The sequence below is a fragment of the Hirundo rustica genome, chromosome W, assembly GCF_015227805.2.
Source record: "Hirundo rustica isolate bHirRus1 chromosome W, bHirRus1.pri.v3, whole genome shotgun sequence".
Lineage (NCBI taxonomy): Eukaryota > Metazoa > Chordata > Aves > Passeriformes > Hirundinidae > Hirundo > Hirundo rustica.
The window spans coordinates 14,919,827-14,941,507 of NC_053487.1; the positions used below are offsets into that span (position 1 = coordinate 14,919,827).

A 21,681-nucleotide genomic window follows, 5' to 3' on the forward strand; every position below is an offset into this window, starting at 1 on the left:
GCATGGAATATTGAAATATACTCCCTCTAGCCATCCCCTGGGCTCTAGCTAGCTCAGTTGTTCAGGGGTTTTAGGGAAATATATTTCAGAGAGACAGAATAAAGATTTCAAGAGTGGCTCTCACCCCAGCTTCACTTCAAGCTTTATTCTCAAAGTGATGTTCCAGGAGAGCGAGGAGAGAGAGCGAGCGAACAGGAAGAGATGGGGGTTTATCTAGTTTTTGGGCCAAGGAAAGATATTGGCCCTGAACCAATAGGGTCAGGAGTAGGTAAAATAGGGAAGAAGGGTTAAACTACATGGCGCAGGCTTCAGAGGGACTCTGAGGGGAAAAACCATTCCTCAGAGGAACACAACAGAATATGAAAATATCTGAATTGCTTTTGGAAACATGGATATGAACATGGAAAGAAGGCCAGGTGTGGAAGTTCTTTTGAAAGAAGAAAGTTTAAGATAATACTAATCAATGCCATTATTGAACTATGAAGGAAATACTAAGCAATGGCTAAGACGACTGTGTGTGCAGGAGAAGGGGAATGCTTTCACTCTGATCCTTAAATACATGGTTAACTTTAGCTCATGAACAGGCTCACAGTGCCATTAGGAAAAGGCCCAAATGTTTTGTACCAGCTGGGATCAATACCTCTGTTAAGAACAAGGTAGGAATGCAACTAGTTTGCTGTTAGGGCCATAAGCACACCAAGGATCTCTGAAAACCTCTTTCACCGTCTCTCCACTGGGTTTTATCCAGCTCTGATATTGCACAGTTGTGTAACCATGGATCCAACAACTTTGAAAATAGCTGTCTGAAAAATATTTCTGAGAAGTTTCATCTGCCGTCTTTACACCTTGGTTTGAGCTGCATTTAATTTAAGGCATCTTTCAGTCCTTGTCTGAGCTACTTTGTAAGTATGCATGTGCTTGGTCTTGTACCTTGTTTATCCTGACCGTGCCTGGCTGACCTGACCTCAGACTTGCCTTGTCACTATGGGCTTTTCTGTCAATCACTGGCCTGTTGGCTGAACCTATTTACTGTAACTAGAACTGTTCACCTGTTCTCTACTTGCTTGGGTACTGTGAAAATGTGCCTTTGATGGACCCACTGTTTTGTCTGTCTTGCTATCACTCTTGCCTCCTGGCTTGATTCTTTTGCAGTCTTGTACCTCTGACACTTCTGCATAATGTCAGGGTGTAATTGAATAAAGTAGTCAGGTGAAAGTGGTCCAGTAAAGAGAGGAAATTAGAAGAAAAGAATAAGGAAGAGGAAGAAAGGCCATGTAGATGCTAGCTTGTCAGATGCTGAAAACCCCAGCAAATCTAAGCTGTAAACTAACAGGCTTGCAATAAGAAAGGACAGAACCAGAGCTCGCTTCATTTAGACATACTCCCTGTGGGATGTGCCATTTCAGTAATTTGTGGCATTCCAGTTTCTTTAACCAGTTTTCTTTGGAGTTTGATCGGGGGGGAAAATGTACTGTCACATACAAGATCATCATTGTAAGCAGCAGCATTGAATCTTGATTTCCTCATTATTTTATTTAAATCCTACCTTGGATGCATCCAGGTCTGTGTGATGTTTCATTGTGCATGGATCATAGCCATTATGTCTCACTTTAATGACAGGGTCAAAAATCTCAGCAAATACCTATGGAGTCAAGAGAATCTACAAAAAGTCTTCACTATCATAAAAACACTTTAATGCACTAACTTCAGTCTCAAGGGAAATTCCTTGGTACATGCTCCTGGATGATAGCCATGGATGTTAGCAAGTGCTAACAGGGGTAAATATAAAGGGAAGGGTCATATGTGGGTTGTATTTTTGGAAATTTGAAAAAATTACCTCTCAAAATCTATTTTCAATAGATCTATTGTTAATGTAGCAGATGGTAACTGCCAGTAGTTTGCCATGAGTTTTGCAATTGCTCTGAGTTTTCCCTGTACATCTTAGAAGCAGAACATGGAATTTCACCCTTTGTCTCCTAACAATAAATTGGGAGATTATTGGTGGATTTCAGTCATTTTGACCTAAGCAGTGCTCTATAGTGGTTTCTCACCTTCACATCAAAAACTGCACCTTACTTTACTTACAAGCTTATTCTAGTTACCACAGATAGGTACTATATGTGATGGCAACCAGATTAAATTTCAGGATTTATTAGCAACTAAAATACATGTTCAGTCCCCAGGCAGTTTGTGCCCTGTTCTTAGGTCATATGAGAATACCTGTCTTCGCTGCCATTGACTACTGGTACTACTTAGAACCATTTAGCACAGGTATGTCAACACTGATCGCAATCACACCTTCATTCTCTCGTGTAGCAATAACTCTAGCAGAGCTTTTCAAGGCAGTCACTATGTCTAAATAAGTAAAACAAATCACAGAAGCTGGTAGTACCAGAATACCAGATGTCTTTTTCCATGTTGAGCAGCCTAGCATTTGGGATACTCTTAAGAGATTATATAATAATATACTATTGTATGGTAGACTGAAGGAAGCAGGCCACACGGGTCAATAAAAACAAGGATTTTCTTCTTTTTTATATACTAATACTGTTTTTGGCTTTTGCCAGGGTCCACTAGTTATGGCTTAAAGATGCCCAGCACTTCACAGAAGCCATTTTCTTTTCAGTTCTGCCACAGTTGCTTTACAGTGTAATTTCCATATTGTTGCCTTGGTTTTTCTGAGTTTTTAAAAACCTTTTGAATTTTCATAAAATGGAGTCAGATCTTTTAGCTATGGTGCAATATTAGAAGCAGTTTCTACCTTTTTCCTACATATGTAACATAAACAAATCCTTTGTTTTTCATTCTCTGTCCTTTGTTTGCATAATTCTAACCTGAAAACAATTGTAACTGACAGTTGGTCTAGCCACTTGGCTGAAGGGTGAAAAACCCCAAGAAGCCAATCTTTGGCCAGACCCACAAATGTATAAAAAGTAAGAAATAAACAAGGAGGTCGCTCTCCGCCCCGGACTCAGCTTTGAGCTGGCACGGAGGAACTTCTCTGCTCTGCAAAATTTCTTGTCTACGTGTGATTGCATTGCGTATCACGGTAATACCATATCATCTTTATTTTGATGTCTCTTGGTTTTCAATAAACTATGTTTGGTATTAAGAAAGAGAGCAGCTGTTGGAGGCAAATAAAGGATTGCTCCCAAGCAGCCATATTTTATTGACTTTGACTGCAGTAGAGAGGGCTCCTTTAGCAATGCCTCATATTCACTGCATTTCCTAATGTATAATAGCATTCAAATCCTCATAAAGAGTGGGGAAAATGTACATGATCTGCCCCATATATATTCTCTGGGACACAATTCTTCTTAGAAGTCCATATTCTACTAAGAATATGTGTCCATATAATGAGGTCTTGTGAAATATACCATACAAACTGAAAAAATATGATAGCATTGTGAAAATTACCTCATAGGATTCTTCATCACCTGCAACCATGCCCACAGTTTTAATGAAAGGATGGCCAGGATTGTCAACCCCGGTTTGGATACACTGGTCTAGGGTGTAGCCATTGGGAGTCATCTTGTCCCTTAGCCTGGCATAAATTGCTGGTGTGAGGCATTCAGCCATGCAGTTGTTATGTTTGCGGAGATCAGGATAGTCTGCACTGAAGAGAAAAAAACATCATAAGCACTTGATCTGATATCTTTAAACAGTATTCCTTGCTAGTTTAAGAAACTACTTAGCAATCAGGAAATATGGAATACACAGCATAGCTGAAATATATAATAATTTCTTGGTTTATACATATATTCAGTTTATGTGGCAATATTTTTCTAGTGGAGGGGCTGCAGGAATGGCTTTTATGAGAAGAAATCAGAGGCTGCCTCCATGCCCAGAGACAGTTTCAGTGGGCTCCAAAATGGACCCCACCACTGGCCAAGGCTGTGCCAATCAGTGAAGCTGGTGGTGCTTCTGTGATAACATATTTAAGAAAGGGTAAAAGACATTGCATAGCAGTTGTGAGAGAAAGTAAGGAAAAAATGTGAGAAAAACAACCCCGCAGATATCAAGGTCAGTGAAGAAGGAGGGAGAGGAGGTGCTTCAGGTGCCGGAGCAGAGATTCCCCTGCAGCCTGTGGTGAAGACGATGGTGAGGCAGGCTGAACCCCTGCAGCCCATGAAGGATCCCATGCCAGAGGAGAATGATGTGCCCACAGGGAAGCTAGAGCCCATGGTGAGCCAATGATAGAGCAGACTTCTGGCAGGAACTGTGGCCCATGGAGAGTAGACCATGCAGGAGCACGTTTTCTGGCAGGAACTGTGGTCTCTGGAGGACTCATGCAGGAGCAGTTCTTGAAGAACTGCAGTTTGTTCTTCAGAGGGATTCACACTGAAGTTCATTGTAATGGTTTGAGCCTGGCCAAATGCCAGGCACCCAAAAAAGTGGCTCATTCCCCCTCCTCTGCCACAGCTGGGCAGAGGAGAGAAAAAAAATTAAACAAAGGGTTCATGAGTTGAGATAAGGACTGGGAGAAAACACTCCAAGGGCAAAACAGGCTTGGCTTGGAGGTACAAAGTGAATTTATTACTAACAAAATCAGACGAGGATAACAAGAAGAAAATAAACCCTTAAAACACCTTTTCTTCCCCCAACCTCTCCCTCCTTCCTACTGACAGTGCAGGGAGACAGGGCATATGGGTTCTGGTCAGTTCATCAACCAAGGTTTTCTTCCACTGCTCAAGGAGAGCAGTCCTGCTATGCCATGGGGTCCCTCCCATGGGAGACAGTTCTCTGTGAACTTCTCCAGCATGGGTCCACTCTCACGAGCAGCAGTCCTACCGCACCTGATGCAACATGAGTCCCTCCAAGGGCAAACAGTCTTTCCAAAACTGCAGCAGCATGGGTTACTCTTCCACGGGGTGCAGTCCTCCAAGGACAGGCTGCTCCAGCTTAGAAGCAGGGGACCCCTCTCTCCACGGGGTCTTCCACTGGATCACAGCCTCCTCCAGGCATCCACCTGCTTGGGCATGGGCACCTCCCCCACGGGCTGTGAGTGGATCTTTGCATCCCCTGTGAATCCCCAGAATCCCCATGGGCTGCAGGGGGATAGCCTGTTTCACTATGGTCTTTACCATGGCCTGCAGAGGAATCCTGGCTCCAGCGCCTAGAGCACCTTCTCCCTCTCCTTCTCCACTGACCTTGGTGTCGCCATGTTGATTTCCCTCACATGTTCTCACCTCCTCTTCTCTGGCTAGGAAAAAACTGTGCCCTCACTTTGTTTTGATTTTCTTCTTAAATATGTTATTACAGCAGCGTTACCAATCTCTTAATTGGCCCAGGTTTGTCCAGCGGCGGGTCCATCTTCAGAGCCATCAGGGATTGGCTCTGCTGGATATGGTGGAAGCTTCTAGAAGCTTCTCACAGAAGCGGCCTCCGTGGCCCCCCCGCTACCAAAAACCAGGCCATGCAAAAGCAACACATTCATGAAGGACTGTATCCCATGGGAGGAAACCCACTCTAGATCAGAGGAACAGCATGAGGAGGAAGGAGTAGCAGAGACAAAGTGTTATGAGCTGATCAGAACTCCCATTCCCCATCTCTGCCTATGCTGCTTTGTGAAGAGGAGGTTGAAAAGTAAAGAGTGAAGTCAAGCTTGGGAAGAAGAGGGGTGTGGGGGACAGGTGATTTTAGTTTTGTTTTTATTTCTCAGTATCCTACTCTGTTACAACTGATTGGCAATTTTTAAAATTATTCTTCCCGAGTCAAGTCTGTTTTGCCTGTGATAGCAATTGGCGACCAATCTCTTTGTCTTTATCTCTACCCACAGTGTTTTTAACCTTATTTTCTCCTCCTGTCTTGCTGATGAGGGGGAGTAAGAGAGTGGCTGTGTGGGCATATGGCAGCCAGACAAAGATAACCCATCACGATACATTGCACTGAAATTTAGGAAGGGAGGTATATTGAAGTCACACAAAGTACTCCACACTGCACTGCTGGGCAATCCCACTAACAGACAATAGCAGTTTTCTGTCACTTAGAGCAACCAGACAAATGAATCCTTGAAAGTGTATTAAAGCCTATAAAATCTCTGCGAAGACACTTATTGAGAATTAAAAGCGCTCTAACACCGTTTTGTTCAAATAGGAAATTAATTTTGTTTGACTGAATAAGAGCTCTCATTCTGAACTGAGATATTCTTGCAGCTTTGTGGACATTAGTGTAGCTCTCTGATCTATATCAGCTAGGAATCTATTTTACAATATTTGGAGTTGTTTTAATGGTTTTATTTACCAAAAGCTGTACAGTATAATAGAGCAGAGAAAATGAAGATATGCTTTCAGAAAGCATTTTTGTGAGTCAGATCACATTTATCTTTTTTTGATAGCACTTTTCTTTATGCACAATCCCATTACATTTACAAGAGTTTATTTGAACTAAGATATTTGCCATGGGAAAAAAAAAAAAAAAAAAAAAAAAAAAAAGAAGTCTGTCAAAGTCTGGTTCTTTTTTTGGGGTGCTTTGTTTTTTCACAAATATGGCCAGCAAAGTCAGCGTACATATTTGTAGTTAGTTTCTAATTATCAACCAACTAGGTTTTAAACAGAATTAGAAATATTTAAAGTACAGTAGTTATAGAAGACATTTCTTTACTACTTGCATAATTAAAATACTTTTATGCTTCCTAATATTAGAATCTATGCAATCAGTCCAATAGATACTGAAAGCATTCAAGAACTGACAAGATAAAATAAGGACTGATTTGGTGCTTTGCCTAAAAATTGAACCATTTTTCAGGATTGTAATTGTTTGTCAATGATTTTGTAAGTATATTGATATGATCTAACATTCCTATTTTCTGTCCTTGAAGGCCATTGTCAGTGCTATCTAAAACTGGGGTTATTAATAAAGGATGATGGGTTTTAGGCTGACAGTTAACAATCCGTATGCAGACACAGATGGTGTGTTTGAGTGAGGGAATAGGTGCTCTGCAGCTTTAATGGAGATCTTCCTCCCCCAAAGAATTAAATGCTATGACTAGCTCAGTTAGCTGGGCCCTATGCCCAACTGACTAGTTAACCCAAAGAGCTTACCTTGGAGGGAAGAGTTTTCGTTTTTCTTGAACAGTAGCTTTAACATTTTGCTTATTGAAGAGGTATCCAGTGGTTAGGATCCCTGTGCCTGCTGCTGCAAAGGATGCAGCAGTTGCACGGCCAGCCAGGAGACGACAGAATGTGCTAGCCATTTGTCTTGAAAGGATACAATTTCTAAAAGAGAAGACAACCTGAAATCAACACAGAAGACCCCATACAATGCAAATAAAAAATAAACCCTAACTTTTAACTGTAGTCCAATAAATGAAGCAATGATTTTAATTATTGGTTTGCATTGAAACAGTGCATTAAGAAAAATGGTTAGAATTTACTGTATTTCTATATATATACCTCTGGTAGACTTGGAAATTAATTGATTTTTAGTGCTATATTGAGCACACAATTCTAAACCAAACACCCAGAGTATTTTAATTCTGTTAATGATTTAGGGCCATAATTGAATCCTTTAGCTTGCTTCATAGCAAAAATGCACTACACAGAGTTGTCTTTTTGCTGACCAAAATGGTTCAATATTGGAGTAAGAAATGGCAGACAAAAGTATATAAAATGGAAGAAGTATTTTGGTGAAAGGGGTAAGAGGAAAGGAGGTTGAAATTGATGCCTTAAGTTTTAGCTTTCATATTTTCCAGATTCTGTACTGCATTGGTATATAACTCTAAACTTCAAATAAAGTGTTAGCAAGTTCTCTTCACAGTGTAGTTAGACAAAACAATCTTTCTACATTTTCCAGCCCGAGAACCAAGGGCATCATTGCAGCTTCAGGCCCAAAACAGTATAAACAACAGCAGTTTGAGGAGAGCAATCTGGGAGGATGGGACTTTATAACCTGAAGCTGTAATTGGACAATTAACCCCAATATGTAAATGGACCATGACTTATAAAAGTGTGAAACTTGTGACTGGGTGTCCATCTTGGGTGCAGCCATGGCTGGGCTCTTGTACTGCCCAAGATGTATCCTCTGAAGGCCTTTTAATAAATACCTACTTTATTCCTTTAACACTGTCTAGCCTCTGTTCTAGGTAACCTTTCAAGGCATCATAATCATATGGAGGGTATGAATATTTCATAGTATAATAAATGATATAATGCTGATTGTAGATTGCATGGATTTGTGGAATGGAGTAGTGTGGATACTGACAGCCTGATCAGAGAGGAATTTTCAAGTATCAGACAGCAGCAGAGCCTGTGAGAGAGAGTCACATAACTTTCCCATACACTGATCTGCAAAGCTGTGAGAAAACCCATGAAGGAATTAAAAACAATCCTTGCACTTGTTGTTTTTGCACTTGTGGACTTGCAAGATGTTTACAAAGAGGTGTTGTCTCTAATTAGCCAATAATGGTGAGAGGTGTTGGTTGGAAGACCAATCATGTCCAGCTCTCTTGGAACCATCTATAAAAGATGTGATTTATAATAAATGGAGAGACTTGCCTTCTGAGAAGACCTTAGAGTCTGTGTCGTTATTCAGCCGTCCCTAATACAATAGCGACAGAGTGGGATAAGACATCCTGCAAAGTCAGAAGTATGAGGTCTATATTTTTATTGAAAATGTTTCCAGGTGACTCTAAGTGGCTGTCCAGTCAGAATAGTCAGATGTCACAGAATATGGCATTAGGTAGGTGTCCTAGGTTACAATGTAAAATGTGCCCAAAGTATGTATTCTATCACCATCTACATGAAATGTTGTTGTGCACCACTGTTTCCCGTGCCCCCTCCCTCCAGACTATCTTCTGTTAATGGCCCATCAATACCGTCCTGCATGACTCATAGATAACTCTCCCCAGGAGCTATCTCTGTTTAATAGGCAATCAAGGACCCATTGCAAAACTGATAAAATGATATCAGTCCATTGTGAGATGCTCCGCCCAGGGGGAGGAGCCAAGCATTCCCACCTGGATATAATCGGGGCCTTGGGACAGCACAGGCAGCCTTTCCCACTGGATTCCCAGAGGACAAGAGCTACCAGACCTTTCTGCAAGAACACTGCTTCAACAAGACCACTTCATCTGGACTGCCACCACCACGGTTTCAGGTTGTATTCTGACTCTGTCAGTGACCTTTTGTACCATTGCATGTGTTTTATTTTATTTTACTTTTTGTTTTTCCTCTCCTATTAAATTGCTTTTTCTGACTTGGAGTCTCTCGCTAGTTTTGCCTTCAAGCCAGCACAGTAGGTGCTAAGTTTCAGTGCCATCACCTACGGAAACTCATGTACTTTTTCATATTAGCCTGACCTGTTAAACACTTGGTGCTTTTTTTTCCCATATGAACAAAGTTGAAGTAGGCCAGAACTCATCAGCCTCAAAAAGAGAGAGTTTGGAAGAGGAATAGAGTAAGGACCTAAGAATCCTGAGTGGCATGGGAAACGTGGATAGAGGTCAGCTCTTCATTGCCTTTTCCAATATAAGAATACAGTCCATTAAAGGCAATTAGTGGGAAAAACATTCAAAACAAAGGTAGGTGAATCTTTATGCAATCTTACAGAATCACAGAATATGCTGAGTTGGAAGGGACCCACAAGGATCATCGAGTCCAACTCCTGGCCCTGCACAGGATCATCTCCAAGAGTCACACCACGTGCCCGAGAGTATTGTCCAAATACTTCTTGAACTCTGTCAGGCTTGATGCTGTGACCACCTCCCTGGGGTGCCTGTTCCAGTGCCCAACCATCCTCTGGGTGAAGAATATTTTTCTGATATCCAACTTAAACCTCCCCTGACACAACTTCAGGCCATTCCCTTAGGTCCTGTCACTGAGCACCACAGAGAAGAGATCAGTGTCTGCGCCTCCTCTTCCTTTCACGAGAAAGTTGTAGAGTGCAATCAGGTCTCCCCTCAGTCTCATTTTCTCCAGGCTGAACAGACCACGTGACCTCAGCTGCTCCTCCTAAGGCTTCCCCTCAAGACTCTTCACCATATTTGTTGCCCTCCTTTGGACACTCTTCCCTTCTCAAAGGATGATGTATATGCAAGACATTCACATGGATTCAACAGGAGACTGAACAAGTACATGGAAGAAATGCATTGTGGGACTTAAATAGACACATGAAAACAGGCTAACAGAATTCCCTGATCTGAAAATATCTGAAAGCTAAGAGAGTATCAAGGAATATCATGTTTGTTCTGCTCTCTTCTCTGAGCATCAATTTATGGCCATTGTTGGACAGAGTACTAGGTTATGAAGACCCCTGGTCTGGATCAGTATTATTGTTCTTGACATTTAGATTACTATGGAAGTATACAATCATTTTTCAGAACAACAAATATGACTAAAGAAGGCAAAGTAAGATGACTTCTTCAAGCCACAAGGTGTCACTTAGCAGAGGCACATTATAAGTAGCATTTTCTGGATAAGTGTGGAAAGATAGCTGGGGGTAAAATTAGAGGAAACGGAGAAGTTATATTCACATTCTAACAGAAGTTATGATGGTACAGAAATTATAGGGTAAAATACAGTTGCTGCTCCCTGGATGGAATGTGGTTGTCATGCTCGAGACCTATTCCGCAATGATTCCCCATACACACAGTCTGCAACCATAGCACCCGCTAAGGGGGATGGAACAGAGGCTGGAGTGGAGTGGAAACACCACAGCCAGGCTCCATTGAAATCATTGCAGGGAGGGGAACTCAATTGTACTTTGCAGCTGATAAACCACATAGCACCTGTCAACCAAGGGAGATAGATGTCTTGCTGCTGAGCCAACAACTGTGGTGAAATCATTGTCCTCAGATGAACTTGGTTCATTATAGCCTAATTGTAATGTTAGAGCACACCTCCATCACAAAGTTATCCACCTCCAAGGTACAACCAGCCCTCACTGGGAATGTGTTCTATATTTTTTTGACTGTACCTTTAATAGTGAAGCGAGAGAATTTTGCACCAATCAGTAACAAAGGTATGCATGACTAGAGTCACTCAATCTCCACCTAAACACAAAGAAATAGTATAAAAGTAAGTCAAGAATGGGGGGAAAGTTAGGGAAAACTCCATCATAACTGCTGGGATCAATCGATGGGCTGAACCTCTCTTCTCTCCCATAGGGATGCCTGTTGGATAAGAACCATACTCTATGTGCACTGAATACTATTACTGGGGATTAGAGCTTGTCTTTATATTGCTTTGAACATGTTTTTGCAGTCTGTTGTAATGCATTAATTTGGTTTATATTTCATTGGATTTGTAATGTTTTTTCTATCTATCTGGCCTATGATCTGCCCATCCCCCACACTGAAATGTAACCCAGCCCTGTTCCCTCCCACTTCTCCCTTATTGGGTGGTGCCTCTTGGCCCTGCCTCTGGGCCCTGCCCCCTGGGGGAAAAAGCCCCGGCAGGGGAGGGGCCAGCTCTCTCTGGCCTGGGAAGCGATCGGGGGAGACCTCCAGCAAAGCAGGGCAGGACTTGAGAATAAAAGCTGTAAAATCCCACCTGAAGCCAGAGAGCAGACTCTTACTTTTGCCATCGGCGGTTGTCTAGTCTCGTGAGGAAATACTACAGCAGTCGGAACCTATCACCAGCAATCCTCAAACCTTAACCTGTCACAAATTTATATTGACAAAGAGCGTTATTCTGTGAACTGTTAGTGTGAGTCCTTCATGGGCGTTGGCAATCACCGGCAGCAGAGAACATACTTGAATACAATGGAAGGCCCGCTGAAGGGTCATAAAGTGGGAAGACCCCCTGAGGGGTCTCCCTTATCCTGTTGGCGTATTTCTCTGAATAAATCAGTTGAACTGCTCTCTAATCCAGCAGGACTGTTCAGTGAAGGGTGCCCATAAAGGGATGCTGACAGTCTGGTCAGGCACAAGGATCTTGGCTTTCCTGGGGCACTGACAGACATTAGATATTAAGGGTCGAGTAAATTTCCCCACACTAAGGGTTGAGGAAATCTCCCTTCTTAACGTGACAATCAGTCTTGAGGTACCAAACTAGGATTATGTTTGTCTCTCAAGAAATGGAGATTTTTCATTCTTCAAGACAAAGAGAGAATCTCCTTTGGATTTATACCACATGTACTGCACAACTTTAAAATAAGAATGAACATAAATGATTTCAAATTTAGAGGCCTTGCTGCAATTCAATAATGTTCTTAGTTTGAGGATTAGGGTGGTGGAGGGAGGGCTCTTTTAAAGATAAAAATGTGTAGACCCTGCCTCATTACATCTTCCTATAAAATTCCTGTAGTATGTATTTTCAGTGAGCTGGGGAAGAAAAGAGCTGTTTAGAGAGTGGAAGTCATTGTGGGCAACATTGCTCTGGGAAGTTAATCCAGGAAGGTAATCCAAGAAGATATTTACCAGGAATTTGCGTGCTCTGTTAATTATTCCCAGCAGTATGTTCCCAGTGCAGCTATGGTTTTGGGATTATGTCTAGAGTACAGGAGATCTTGGAGTCTAACAGAGAAAATGACCCATTCTATAAAAGACTGAAGAAAAGAATGCATTTTTTTTTCTTTCTCAAAAGAGAATGCTTTTTTTTTTCTTCCTCAGAATTTGACTTGCAGACCAATATCTACTTTGTACTTCAGTCACATGTCAGATGAGAAAAACAGATGTGTTTCAGATTTCATAGACTTGTATAATACTAGGTACCTCAAGGATCTTCTGGTCCAACATTTCTTGGAAAAAGCAAGGTCTAGACCAGATGGCCCAGCACCCTGTCCAGCCAAATTGTAAGAGTGTTCAGTGTTGGAGAATCTACCACTTCTCTGGGGAAATTAATCTAATAGCTGATTGCTCTCACTGTGAAAAATTTTCTTCTTGTGTCCAATCGGAATCTCTCCAGGAGTAACCTGTATCCATTACCCTTTGTCTTTTACATGTGACTCCTTGTAAAAAGAGTCTCCATCTTCTTTGTAGCCACCCTTTAAACACTGGAACATGGTGATAAGGTGTCACTTAAGCATTCTCAGAGCTGAACCAACCCAGTTCTCTGAGCCTTTCCTCATATGGCATGTTTCCCACTCTTTTGATCATCTTTGTGTCTCTTTTGTGGACTCTCTCTGTCTTTTCCACATCTTTTGTATAGTGGGGACCAAAACTGGACACAGTATTCCTGGCATGGCACTGAGTAGAGTGGGATAATGACTTAATCATATCTGCTGGTTGATTCAAGCCAGCATTCTGACAAGAGCCTGCAAACATGATGCCTCCTGTAGCTGGAGCAAGAAGGCTTCATTATTAGGCTCCCCTTGATGGGGTGGCCTGTAGTAAACACCAACCATAGGGTTCCCTTTGTTGCTTTGATCTCTAATTCTTACCCATAAGCTTTCAATTTGTCCATGGCTATTCTTCAAAGACAGCTTTTCAGAACCTATCAATTTCTTGACATAGAGGACAACCTCTCAACCCCTCCTTCCTTGTCTGTCCTTTCTGGAAAGCCTGTCACCATTGGTAGTTTGCGATTGCACACCAGTCACGATATTCATCCCCACCAAGTTTCAGTAATGGCCATCAAAGGAGAAGTCAGTTGGCAGAAGTGAAAGCCATTCAACTGGCCCTAGAGACTACTGAACAAGAAAAGTGGGCAGTTGTGGTGGTGGGTTTTTGATAAGTTGTGGTTTGCTCCTGTTACCCCCCCAGTGTCTGGTTTATTTTGGTTTTTACCCCAGGTTTTCCCCTCCCCTCCCCTGTCCCTTTGTCCCTTCTCCTGACCCTGCCCTGTGTTAACCTGGGGCCAATCACCTATCTGCCCCACCCTCTCTGCCCCCCAGTTTAAATGTTAGCAAGGAACCCTGCCCTCACTCTCTTTCTTCTACCACCTTGAAGAATAAAGACCTCTGTAAGAGAGAGCCTTCTATGACCCTTGCTTCAAACTTAGACGTTGAGGATAGCTGGGACCAAGAGAGCAGAAAACAGCTCTGCTCTCTACTGTTACTTGGACTGCTTGCAGACCAAGGACAGCATTCCTGACCAGTGTGGCCGGGGGACAGAGCTAGCCAGAGTGCCCTGGCCCCCTGATGTCAGGCAGTATTCTATCTCTCTACTGGCTCATAGATGGTGGGAAATGTACTATGAGGTTGGCTACAGCAGTAGAAGATGACCAATTGGCAGCACGAAGGTAAACCCATCTGGGCTGATGCATTGTGGCAGGACATTGCTGCTCAGGTAGAGAACCTTGCTGTAAAGGTACGTCATGTAGATGCTCATGTGCCTATGAACTGGGCTACTGAAGAACATCGAAACAACAAACAGGTAGACAAGGTTGTAAAATTGAAATGGTACAGATGGACCTGGACTGGGAGAATAAGGATGAGGTATTTGCAGCTCAGTGGGTCCATGTAACATCTGCACATCTAGGAAGAAATGCAATGTATACATCCAGGGATGGGTATGAACACTGAAGCCATCACACAGGTTTTCCATGAAAGCAAAACATGCACCATAATCAAGCAAGCCAAGTAAAGGCTCTCTGGTAAAGGGAACAGTGGCTACAGTATCAATATGGGGAGGCCTGGAAGATCAATTCTATCACACTGCCATGAATCCACCAAGGCAAACACTGCATGATTACCATGGTGGAAGTGATCAGCAGAAGGTTCAAAACACCCTGTAACTAATATCACCGCTTGAAACACCATCCTGATCCTTGTAAAGCAAGTTCTGTGACAGCACAGCACCCCAGAAAGAATCAAGTCAGACAGCAGGACTCATTTCCAAAGCAACTTCATGAGCAGCTGGGCCAAGAAACATGGCATTGATCATAGTTTCATAGAATAGTTTGGGTTGGAAGGGACCTTGAAAGGTCATCTAGATCAACCCCCCAGCAATGGGCAGGGACATCTTCAACTAGATCAGGTTGCTCAGAGCCCTGTCTGACCTGACTTTGAATGTTTCCAGGGACAGGGCATCTACCACCTCTCTGGGCAACCTGTTCCAGTGTTTTGCCAAACAGGATTGTATGTACTACATTCCCTATCATGAACCAGGTTCTGAAAACACTGAAGGATACAATGGACTGGTAAAGACTGTAATGAAAGCAACAACTGCTGGAACATAGAAGCATTGGGATGCAAATTTATCAGAAGCCACTTGGCTGGTTAATACCAGAGAATCAAATAACTGACCTGGCCCTGCCCAAACAAAACTTCTATGTGCTGTAGAAGGACATAAGATCCCTGTAGTACATATAGAGAACTGGCTGGGAAAGATATCATGGGCAAATCCATTCATGAGATTGCTTTCAGTCAAGGACCCAGACATAATTTCTGGGTAATGTGGGATGATGGAAAAATCTCTTGTGCACCTCAAGGAGATTTAACCCTAGGGGAAAATAACCCATGATTTGAGTCGTATATTATAGAAAGTACAACAGCAGGAATCACCTAAACCAACAGAGAATGAGCCTTGCAAGAAACCAAGTACAGCAGCAACCCAATCTGAGCTGGGTTTAGCATCCAATAACTCAACACAATGTGAAATGTCTCCTGTCCTGAGTGACCAGCATAATGAACGGAGCCTGAATCACAGACTAAGTGAACTCAATGGACATTTCATGGACATTTTACAGGGGAGGCTCATAGACTAAGGGAATGATATCTGTGTGTATAGCAAGAGACAGGAAGGGGAAGTTGTAGATATTGCTTCGCCGGACTCCAGGACGGTATGGATGGATGTAGACGAGAGATCTCTGAAGTTAGGTTTTAGAAGATGAGGTTTATTATAAAGGGTATGGGGCATTGCTTAGAGTTGCCAGGCGCAACTTGTGGCAAGGCCTAGGGAGTGGGGGAAGGGAGAGGTATGGAGTGGGGGAAGGGAGATGTAGGGAGAGGAAATTCCAAGAGGAAGGTCCTAGGGGAAGGGTGCCAGGCAAGAGGCCGATCCACTCTCTCGGCCCCCTTATCAGGGGGCTTCAAGGTGGGCTGGAACAAGACTTGGGCCAGTGGGGTTACAGATACCTGATACTTCAGGGGAGGGTTACAGGTGTGGGATGAACCATACATTGGGGGGTGAGACAGAACATCCCATTTGACCTTTGGACCTATCTGCAGGTAGCCTTCAGCTGGCCATATAATTGTTTTCCAGACATTCAGTAACTAGGACATCTCAGACATCGAAACTTGCTTTCAATTCTATCACACTTACAAGTTTCACATTCTCAGAATCTAAGCAGTCATATTTATAGGGCTTTCTAGCTTCATCCTCCCCAACAGAAGTGGTGATTGAGGATGTATTGGATAGTGTGGGACCCAAGCATGACATAAATGGTATGGAATAATGTATAGAGGTTGTACTGGATTTGTCTGGAGTCAAGTTAACTTTCTTCATAGCAGCTGGTATGGTTCTGTGACTTAGATTTGTAGCTAAAACAGTGTTGATAACACACTAGTGGTTTACCTATTGCTGAGCAGTGCTTGCATAGTATCAGGGCTTTCTCTTTTTTCCAACTCTGCTCTCTGCAGTGAGTAGGCTGGGAGTGGGAGAGGACACAACCTGGACAGCTGACTCAGACTGACCAAAGGGATATTCTGTGCAGTACAACATCATGCTCAGCAATAAAAACTGAGGGGAGGAGAGATTTGGAAGATAGCCATTGCTTGGAGACCAGCTGGGCATCAGTCTACTTGTGAAAGGTGGTGAGCGATTGCCTTTGCATCACTCATTTTGTTTTCCTCCTCTTTCCTTTGTTTATTAAACTATCTTTATCTCAACCCATTAATTTTCTCATTTTCCTCTTCCTATTTATTCCCCTGTCCCAGTGGGCTGGGAGAGTGAATGAGCAGCTGTGTGGTGCTTAGCTGCTGGCCAGGGTTAACCCACCACTCTTCTAATTGGTATATAACTGCATCAATCTGTAGAAATTAGTTCTTTCAATGCACCACAAGCTACATACATGCTTGCACTTTATTTTGGAAACATATAGGACTGAAATGGATCTTAACTAAGTATAAAGTTTAGTAATTTTGTTTTATATATTTGAAAGACAATGTTTAGGATTTGTAGCAAGAGACCACAACCATGTCACTCAGATGATACTCCCATAGTAATAAGAGTGCTTTTCTAAAGCATTACACACAGCTTCTTTCTTTATTAATTGGATGATGTCAGGGATTTCAGCTCCTAACCTATTTTGCACACTGTATTAGAAATATTCAGGGAAATTATCTAAAATGAACCATTTCAGTGTAAGACACTTGAATCTAGAGCACTGTATATATCCTATATACAGATAAGCAAAACTTCGAACATCAGGAAACACAACAATCCAGAGTAAATAAATGAGAACTGTTGTTTCACAGTGTAGAAATATAAATTGGAACGCTAACTCAGATCCAGAGATTAAGACATCATTGATGTTATTGCAGGCTGATGAGAAGAATAGCAGAAAGAGAATGCCAACTAGAAAGAAGCAGGAGCTTCTCAAATACCATAGCAGGTCACAGAGATACAAAAAAAATGTACTTTGTGCACTGCTATACCAGTCTATGCTGCAACTGGGAGAGTAAACGTGTTTACCGCACATGGCATCACTGTTGGGTTTGGCTCGCCAACTATCCAATGCAAGTGGCTTGCAACAGATACTGGTCATAATGTGATGGTCTTAATCAAGTCATTAGATATTCTGCTTCTCTGTACCACTGCCTGGGGTGATTGTCCCATACCCCACACAGTTGTGCTCTGTTGTCACCCAGAGCCTGTAATATTTCTGGTTTTCTTTCCATTGCAGATGGCAGATACAAGCTTCAGCAGTACCCACAATTGTGTATCCATTAACTGCTGAATGTGGAGGGTAAGATATACATGTATCAGATGGTATCCAGCATCAGGTGGTTTTCCTGTGGGTCAGATGGAGGGATTATTCTCATGTTAGCCAAGTGTGATGCAAGACATTTTGATGACTCCTGGGATTTGAATCTAACTTATAGCTTTACAAAATGCTTGGACAAGTAGCCTTATACATTTTGCCTTTATTATGTCATTCTGCTCACAATTTGGCTAGATTTGCTTCATGATAACTAGTTAATATATCTTTTGTATCCCTCCAGGACTATGCATTCCTTTGGCTCAAGTACAGCTCAATAGTTCTGAAAGTGGAATTTGTCACTGGTAAGAAGTCCTTTAAAGTTTTATTTCAAAGGACATTTGTACTAGTATTGTAACTTGAAGAAAGAAGAAATATTTTTTTACAGAAGTGAAGAAACAGAAAAATTGGCTCAGTAACAGCTGCTATGTATTTTCCATGCAACAGGTTTACACCTATGGTGAACAATTTTGATTAATTCCTTAAAAGCCATCTTGTGGATAAAGTTAATAGAGTGGTCATCTCACATGTGAAGTGATTATGAGGGGATTAAATGCTATGTTGACCTAAAGTCACTAAGCCATACAACATATAGCATTAAGTGGACATAGTGATCACTTGGGGCATGGTGATCATGAAATTGTAGAGTTCTCAATGTCTGGTGAAGTTAGGAGGAGCATCAACAAGACTTTTATATTGGACTTTCGGAGGGCAGACTTTGACCTATTCAGGAGGCTTGTCCAGAGAGTTCCTTGGGAAGTAGTTTTTAAAAACAAAGGAGTCCAGGAAAGGTGGGCATGCTTCAAAACAGAGATCTTGAGGGCACAGGAACAGACTGTCCCTGTGTGCCGAAAGATGAGTCGACAAGGCAAAAGTCCAGCCTGGATGGGTAACGAGATTTTGAAAGAACTTAGGAATAAAAAAAGGATGTATCATCTCTGGAAGGAGGGTCAGGTCTCTCAGGAAGTATTTAGAGGGGTTGCTAGGGCACGTAGGAAGAAAATTAGGGAGACCAAAGCTCAATTCAAACTTAATTTGGCAACTTCTGTAAAGGATAATAAAAAAATCATTTTACAAATATGTTAATGGCAAAAGGAAGGATGAAACCAACCTTTGTTATCTATTGGATGCAGAAGGGAACTTAGTAACTGCAGATGAGGAGAAGGCAGAAGTGCTTAACGCCTTTTCTGCTTCAGTCTTTAGTGCGAAGATGACTTGTCCTCAGGATAATTGTCATACTGGGTTGGTGGATGGTGTCAAGGAACAGAATTATCCTCCTGTTATCCAGGAGGAGGCAGTCAGGGAAGTGCTGAGCTGCTTGAATGTCCATAAATCTATGGGCCCAGATGGGATCCATCCCAGGGTGATGACGGAGCTGGCAGATGAGCTTGCAAAGCCACTCTCCATCATTTACCAACAAACATGGCTTACTGGTGAGGTTCCAGATGATTGGAAACTGGCCAATGTGATTCCCGTTCATAAAAAGTGTAGAAAGGAGGATCCTGGTAATTATAGGCCAGTTACCCTGACCTCAGTACTGGGTAAAATAATGGCACAGTTTATATTGAGAGCTATTATGCAGCACTTACAAGATGGCCAGGGTATCAGGCCCAGCCAGCATGGGTTTAGGAGGGATAGGTCATGTTTGACCAACCTAGTCTCCTTTTATGACCAGGTCACCCACCTGGTGGATGCAGGGAAGGGTATGGATGTTGTCTATTTGGACTTCAGCAAAGCCTTTGACACTGTCTCCCACAGTATACTCCTGGAAAAGCTGGCAGCCTGTGGCTTAGACAGGAGCACTCTTTGCTGGGTTATGAACTGGCTGGATGGCCAAGCCCAGAGAGTGGTGGTGAATGGTGCTGCATCCAGCTGGCAGACAGTCACTAGTGGTGTACCTCAGGGGTCTGTGTTGGGACCAGTTTTGTTTAATATTTTTATTGACGACATGGATGAGGGTATTGAGTCTTTCATTAGTAAATTTGCAGATGACACTAAGCTGGGAGCATGTGTCAATCTATTGGAAGGTAGGAGGGCTCTGCAGAGAGACCTGGAACGATTGGATGGATGGGTAGAGTCTAACAAGATGAAGTTTAATAAGTCTGAGTGCCGAGTCCTGCATTTTGGCCACAATAACCCCCTGCAATGTTATAGGCTGGGAATAGTGTGGCTGGACAGCGGCCAGGTAGAAAGGGATCTGGGGGTTCTGATTGATAACCGACTGAACATGAGCCAGCAGTGTGCCCTGGTGGCCATGAAGGTCAGTGGAATCCTGGCCTGTATCAGGAATAGTATGTCCAGCAGGACCAGGGAGGTCAGTCTTCCCTTGTACTCGGCATTGGTGAGGCCACACCTTGAGTATTGTGTCCAGTTCTGGGCCCCTCAGTTTAGGAAGGACGTTCAGATGCTTGAGGAGGGCAACAAGGTTGGTGAGGGGCTTGGAGCACAAGCCCTATGAGGAATGACTGAGGGAGCTGGAGTTGTCTAGCCTGGAGAAGACTCAGAGGTGACCTTATCACTCTCTACAACTTCCTGAAAGGTGGTTGTAATCAGGTGGGAGTTGGTCTCCTTCTTCAGGCAGCAACTAACAGAATGAGAGGACACAGTCTTAAGCTGCACCAAGGGAAATATAGGCTAGATATTAGGAAGAAGTTTTTTACAGAAAGGGTGATAAAGTACTGGAGTTGTCTGCCTGGGGAGGTGGTGGATTCACCATCTCTGGATGTGTTTAAGAAAAGACTATATGTGGCACTTGGTGCCATGGTTTAACTGAGGTTAGGGTTGGGTTGGACTTGATGATCTTGGAGGTCTCTTCCAACCTAGTGATTCTGTGATTCTGTGATTCTGGGAAGTGTCTGCAGAAACCAAGTTTTCTTCATGGCTGAATGCAATTATTACTGATCTCCCACCCTATAAAGGGTAAGCAAAATCAGAGCCAAATTGGAATTGCCTTTCCTAGAGTAATATTCAGTAATCTATTACTTCGAGTGAATTAGCAAAAGCAATCTGAAATCGTGGAGGTCATAGCCTTTTTACTCTCCCCAAGATTTGCTCAGCTACCTGTAACCAGCCTTTAGAACATTAATGTTCTGTCAGGAGTGTATTATGTTTTAAAATTCTATTTATATGTGTAAAACCTACCATACATAGAATGCAGAGACAAAAGACAGCCCCAAGATTGAGTAGATGTCACTGCAGAAATTGTGGAACTAGCTTATAAATGGACCAAAGGATTCCAAATACCATTTAAGGTGGAGCTGCTGAATCACAAGTTGGAAAAAAAAAAAAAAAAAAAAAAAAGCCTCTTTTAGGGCATTTGACCACTTTTCCCTCTTCACAGTACATCTAGATTACAGTCTTTGTTAAAGGCCAATATAGGCTTCAAAAGAAATAGATTTTTTATAGATCAGGTCCCTTACCAACACTAAAAATATGCCTTTTTTAGATTAATAACTTATAAAAATTCTATTGAACCAAAACTCCCCTCTCTATTCAGAATATTCTGAGTTGGAAGGGACCCACAAGGATCATCAAGTTTGACTCTTAAGGGAATAGTTCATACAGGGATCAAACCCATGACCTTGGTGTTATTAGCACCATGCTCTAACCAACTAAGCTTCAGGACATTTGATTCATGTCTACAACCTTGTTCAAACTATTCCAGCAGTGTCATATTGCACACAGTGATCCTGTGATCTGCACAGAGGTGAAACCATTCCATCCATTTCAGAAACCAAATCATCATAAATGCACAAACAACTACTTTACCCTTTAAGGAACTTACAGAGCTACTACTTTTAATAAAAACAAACTTTTTTGCAATTAACCCATTACTTTCTTGAACTTATTTTAAAGAGAAAGTTGTCAGCTCTGTTTTCTT

General features: G+C 42.4%; 1 protein-coding gene across 5 annotated transcripts in view; it reads right to left on the minus strand.

Moving 5' to 3' along the window:
* LOC120764846 (creatine kinase S-type, mitochondrial) overlaps window positions 1-21,681 on the minus strand; it is a 36,830-nt gene that overhangs the window by 13,629 nt on the left and 1,520 nt on the right. For 2 of the 5 annotated variants that reach the window (XM_040088960.1, XM_040088956.1), the window contains exons 2-4: window positions 7,044-7,217; window positions 3,418-3,616; window positions 1,547-1,642 (exon numbers count right to left, since the gene is read on the minus strand). In XM_040088960.1, coding sequence (XP_039944894.1) covers window positions 1,547-1,642; window positions 3,418-3,616; window positions 7,044-7,195 — 447 coding nt within the window. In that variant the 5' untranslated portion in view covers window positions 7,196-7,217. Of the gene's footprint in view, window positions 1-1,546; window positions 1,643-3,417; window positions 3,617-7,043; window positions 7,218-10,914; window positions 10,935-20,942; window positions 20,963-21,681 lie in introns of those variants that run through there. The other 3 variants (XM_040088958.2, XM_040088957.2, XM_040088959.2) reach the window with 3 other exon arrangements.